The sequence below is a fragment of the Aulonocara sp. 'chitande type north' Nkhata Bay genome, linkage group LG10, assembly GCF_057382095.1.
Source record: "Aulonocara sp. 'chitande type north' Nkhata Bay isolate Kocher_YH1m ecotype deep benthic linkage group LG10, A_spYH_male_GT1.1, whole genome shotgun sequence".
NCBI lineage: Eukaryota > Metazoa > Chordata > Actinopteri > Cichliformes > Cichlidae > Aulonocara > Aulonocara sp. 'chitande type north' Nkhata Bay.
Window position 1 is genome coordinate 1 of NC_141353.1, and position 5,444 is coordinate 5,444.

The following is a 5,444-nucleotide window of genomic DNA, read 5'->3' on the forward strand; positions in this document are numbered from 1 at the left end:
TTGTTTTTAATAAAGAAAAATTAAAATTGTGCAGCCACAGAGCGTCATGTACCCATGTTCTACAAGTATCACCTCAGCATCCTGTTCCAGACGATTTTAGGACGATGTGAATCCTGTTAAATGCAACTAATAATCATAAAAGCATCCACGAAGTGCATGTAAATGTATTTTCTAAAACATTTATTCATCTGGTTTTTCCTGCTCATGTACAGTCTCTCCTCCTCCTCCTCCTCCTGCTGTGCTCTGACAGTCACACAAAAACTGTATTCAACTTGAAAATAACACAAACATCTTATCTTATAATAAGAATATATTCTTGTAATAGTTCGTCAAAGAGCAGGTTGATAACAGTACAGCACACTGCTTAGTTATGTGAACATTGGGAAAACAGAAGAGGAAGAAGAAGACGTCTAATTCTGTGTAAATTCGGTTTCTGGATTTTTGTGGAGTTAATTTGTGAATAAAATAAAGACTGTTAGGAAGTGGATGTCGGTTTAATGATCAGTTTGTTTGAACTTTGTTTATTCCTATTCCTGGAAACACAATGGATTCCCAGACATCACGTTGTTTAACCCTTTCATGCACAGTGGTCTGCAGCTATTCAAAGGCTGTTTTCTTGTATTTGTGTTGGTGTTGATGGTAAACTTGCACAGAAACACTACACACTGATGTCTCCATACCCTTCATAAGTCAAAACCGATGTTGTCCACCTAAGTGGACATTTAAAAAATGAAGTTCAAAAATCTTATATTCATTCCTAAAGAAGAATAAAAATCCTGATTGATGTTGTCATCATCCACACATGAGGGTTAAATGTGTTCAGTATGTTCCCAGAAACAGCCGACAATGACGAGGTGTAATCCACGCCTGTACAGAGAGATTAATGCTGCAGCTTGTTACCATAAACATGAGCTGATGTCTTCCTGTTGTCATCAGGGTTGTTCCCTGTTCCCTCTGCCTCCAGTCAACATCGCCATTCGCTTCACCTACGTGCTCCAAGACTGGCAGCAGTATTCATGGCCACAGCAGCCTCCAGGTAGGCAGTACATGTCATGTCATTAATACACAAATAGAAAAATGTAATATTATTATTAAGAAATTATTAAATTTTTTTTAAATACATGTCAGCAAGTGGCTGACATCCAGAAACCCTGCCAGTGGCTTTTAGGAGTCGTGTGTGTGATGCAGGTCATGTTGTTGTTTCCTGTGGAACGATTGTACCTGCTGGTTCCAGGTCGTTCTTCTGATAAGTCTTTTCACTCGTCTGTCTGAAATCGTGTGGGGAGCGCTTGGTCGTGGCTGGTTTATCGTAAATAAATAAAAACCCTGCAGGGGCAACGCCAGGTTTATGGCCCCAACAGTGCTCACTGGAACCTTCAGTAACTTAGAAGTTCTTCTGTAGCCGATGCCATCAGTCTTAAGTGTGCAAAGGTCTTGAGAGAGCTTGTTGGTTTTACCCATCATGAGACGCTTCTTGTGTGAAACCTGGCTAATGAGGCCATAGTTGGGACTGAACCGGCTGATATTAATTTGCACTAAGTGGCAGGATTGCTCTGTAATTACTCATAAATGTGTCTTTTTGCACCTTTCTTTCTGTCCAATACATTTCCCCCGTGTCATTCTTCATTGTTAGACGTCATGTATGGACATCTATGGTGGCGCTGGGTGATATGAGGAAAATGTAATATCACAATATTTTTTTGCTATATCACAAAACACGAAATAAATCACGATATGTTTAAGTTATTTTCAACCATATAGGATCTAAATTTGCACTTATTCAAACCGACCATTCAGGATGGTTTTCTATTGTCAACATAAAAATGATCTGAATGAACTGAAATGTTTTCTTTTAACCATCAGCTGCACACAGAGGATTTTCACAGATTACAGTATAATCACAGTAAGTCTCTTTCTGTGGTCAACACTAGACTTTAACATCAAAAGATCACAGCAACAAAAAACGACGTCAAGAAAAAAATCATGAGTCAAAATAAAACGACTGAAATGAAAAAGCTGCTCTGTTGTTCTTATAAAAATGGCAAAATAAAAAAAATGGATGACATCAAATTACAGAAACAAGTCGAGACAGTGACTATAAAACAGTTTATTTAATGTTTGCTTGGTGTGCAGGGAGACGTTGACATGCAGGGTTTAAAACATCATTTCTTTTGCAGCGAGATTCATTCTCTCACCGTCTGAAACTCCTGATGTCGCCATATTTTTACCTGTTCAGTTCAGTTCAGTTTTATTTATACAGCACCAAATCACAACAACAGTCGCCTCAAGGTGCTTTATATTGCACAGTAGATCGTACAATAATAGATACAGAGAAAAACCCAACAATCATATGACCCCCTATGAGCAAGCACTTTGGGGACAGTGGGAAGGAAAAACTCCCTTTAAACAGGAAGAAACCTCCAGCAGAACCAGGCTCAGGGAGGGGCGGAGCCATCTGCTGTGATTGGTTGGGGTGAGAGAAGGAAGACAGGATAAAGACATGCTGTGGAAGAGAGACAGAGATTAATAACAGATGTGATTCAATGCAGAGAGGTCTGTTAACACATAGTGAGTGAAGAAGAAACACTCAATGCATCATGGGAATCCCCCGGCAGCCTGCGTCTATTGCAGCATAACTAAGGGAGGATTCAGGGTCACCTGGTCCAGCCCTAACTATATGCTTTAGCAAATAGGAAAGTTTGAAGCCTAATATTGAAAGTAGAGATAGTGTCTGTCTCCTGAATCCAAACTGGAAGCTGGTTCCACAGAAGAGGGGCCTGAAAACTGAAGGCTCTGCCTCCCATTCTACTTTTAAATACTCTAGGAACAACAAGTAGGCCTGCAGTGTGAGAGCGAAGTGCTCTAATAGGGTGATATGGTACTACAAGGTCATTAAGATAAGCACAGAGGAAACTATTTCTAAGCTAAAATTCATGCATCAAATGATACGCAGCAGATAAGACGGATGTAATCAAGCTACCGATAGAAAGAACATAGTAAAGGACAAATAAAGTGTCTTTTTTTCCTCATTGTTCTATGTGTGGGCCTCCTACTTCCTCCCACAGTCCAAAGACATGCAGTTAGTGGGGACAGGTTCATTGGGGCCCTAAATTTCCCACGGTGTGAATGTCTGTCTCTGTGTTTGCCCTGCGGCAGACTGGCGACCTGTCCAGGGTGTGCCCCGCCTCTCATGACAGCCCCAAGCACTTTACATGTGATGTAAAGTGGACTTTTCTTTTGTTGCCACGTCCATGATTTAGAAAATGTTACACAGATGTTGTCCTGCTTCGCTGTGCTGAAGCGTGTGCTTCATGAAAAGTTTGAATAAGAAAATATCAGGTCAGTAACTGTTTGTGTTCCCTGTAGGTGAGGCTGTGACAGAGCTCTTTAAACTCTGCTGTAGGACTGAGTGTACAGAGGAGATTCCTGGAAGAGGATACGCTGAAGATGAGGGCAAAGGTCAGGTTCCTGGCTTTACTTGTTGAGTGACCATACTGCATTCTGGAAACGTGCGTAGCTTACTGGGAGATCTGGGCATCTGTGCTGACCCGGGCCTCAGCAATTGAACAGAAACTCTTGGATGTGTTTGTCGTCTGTAGAAAACAGTGATATCAGCTCTGCTTTGTCCAAGCTGACCGAGCCAGCAGCAACTGTGCCCATTTCCAAACTGTCTGTCTCCAACATGGTGCACAGTGCCCGGAAGCACATTCGCCGCCATCGACGCATCGATGAGTCGCCCCTTAACACCGAGATACTCAATTCTGTCCTTCTGGTAAGAGTTAATCATGTAACCTGTTTAAAAGGCATTAACTAGTCGGAGTTGACTAATACTTGACTGAGTTTTAATGGTTTCAGCTCATTTTATGAGGAAACTGATTCTGACAGAAGAGGTGTGGATCCCGTGTTAGGAGACGGTGAGCGTGATATTCAGAGCAGCAGAGACCTCGGAGCGTGTGGTAGTTTGACTCGTACTGATGTGGCTCCTCTGCTTCTTTTCACAAACAGTTTTTCCTTCCTGGTTACTGTTGAGCCCGTCACACTCAGCAGCTCGAGCTCGAGCTAAGACAGCCTTGAATCTTAAAACTACAGCCGTAATTGCATTTATGTCTTAGAGTGCTGGCCACAGATATTGATCCCATCTGACAGCAGCTCAGTAAAGCACAAGAGCGTCATCTTAAACAGGATATCAGGCAGCGTTCTTATTTTTATTGTCTACTTCTGGTCACATCCTGCTTTTGCCACTGAGCGATCAGCATCCTGTGTTTTATCATGAAGTGATGACTACGTGAGCTGCACTTGTTTAATTCTTCTAACATCTAGAAAACAACAGAGTTTCTAAATGACAGACTTATTTATTTGTGTTTGTGTCTCTGTTTCCAGATGCTGCTGTGGAGAAGTCTGACTGTAAGAATAACACTCAGCTGTCCAACTCCAGTGGGACATCGGAGCAAGAGAAAACCTCTGATTATGTATGTTTGCCTCTTCACCACTCGCACACTCAAGGTTACACTCAGGTCAGGTCCAATATAAGTTTCAGAGTGAAGACAGGCTCAGTGCTGTCAGTACTTTGTCAGGATTTTTATTGATTTCATGGTCTTTTCCCTCGTTGTAGAACCTTTTCCACCAGCTGAAGTCGGCCCCCAGTGACAGTCTGACCTACCGTCTGGCTCTGTGTGTGTGTCTGTTCAACTATTACTACGGTGGGCTGCGGGCTGTTCTCTAAGTAAATATATTTCTAAAGGTGCTTTGATGTGAAATTATCACCAGATGTCGGTAACAACACTTCCAATCCAGACGTGCAAAGGAATCAAACCACAGATGAAGTTGTGTAATAATACAAAGTGACACAGGGACATTTATTTATTACTTTATACAAATGTTGGTGATGACAGTTCATGGCAGCGTCTGTATGGAGAAACCAGTCCCATCATTGCTCATGACTTTGACCCACTCACCACACAAACAGTCTATAAATCCCGAATGCTCCGTGGATCCTTCCCACAGATTCAGCTCAGGTGATTGGCTGGGCCGTTCCAGCAGCTTTACTTGATTTCTCTGAAACCAACCGTTTCCATTGGCTGTGTTTGTGATCATGGTCTTGCTGAAACATCCATCCTTGTTTCATCTTCATCATCCTGGTAGATGGCAGCAGATTCTAATCAACAATGTCTCCATTCATCCTTCCTGGAGTTATGTTTAATGTCTCAGTGCTGTACGCTGAATAAACAGCCCCCCCCCCCCCCCCCCCCATGATGCTCCCGCCTCCAGACTTCAGTGTTGCTGTGGTGTTTTTGGGGTGAAGCCACCCAAACATGGTGTGTTTACAGCCTTCAAAGAGTTCAGTTTTGGTCTTTTGTGACCAAACTATATTAAAGATAAAGCATATTGTTGTACCTATGCATTACACTGGAGCAGAGCTTACATACACTCAACAAAAATATAAA

General features: G+C 42.2%; 1 protein-coding gene across 2 annotated transcripts; it reads left to right on the forward strand.

Moving 5' to 3' along the window:
* Positions 1-843: 843 nt before the first annotated feature.
* Positions 844-5,176, forward strand: LOC147319926 (rab3 GTPase-activating protein catalytic subunit-like). Of its 2 annotated transcripts, XM_086307384.1 has the most exons (5): positions 844-1,036; positions 3,367-3,459; positions 3,600-3,772; positions 4,381-4,469; positions 4,613-5,176. In XM_086307384.1, exons 1-5 carry the CDS (start codon positions 847-849, stop codon positions 4,629-4,631), a joined length of 564 nt encoding a protein of 187 aa, XP_086163510.1. In that variant the 5' UTR covers positions 844-846; the 3' UTR covers positions 4,632-5,176. The 2 variants fall into 2 exon arrangements, with proteins under 2 accessions (XP_086163510.1, XP_086163511.1); XM_086307385.1 differs by lacking the exons at positions 4,381-4,469; positions 4,613-5,176 and adding an exon at positions 3,856-4,291.
* The last annotated feature ends 268 nt before the right edge of the window (positions 5,177-5,444 follow it).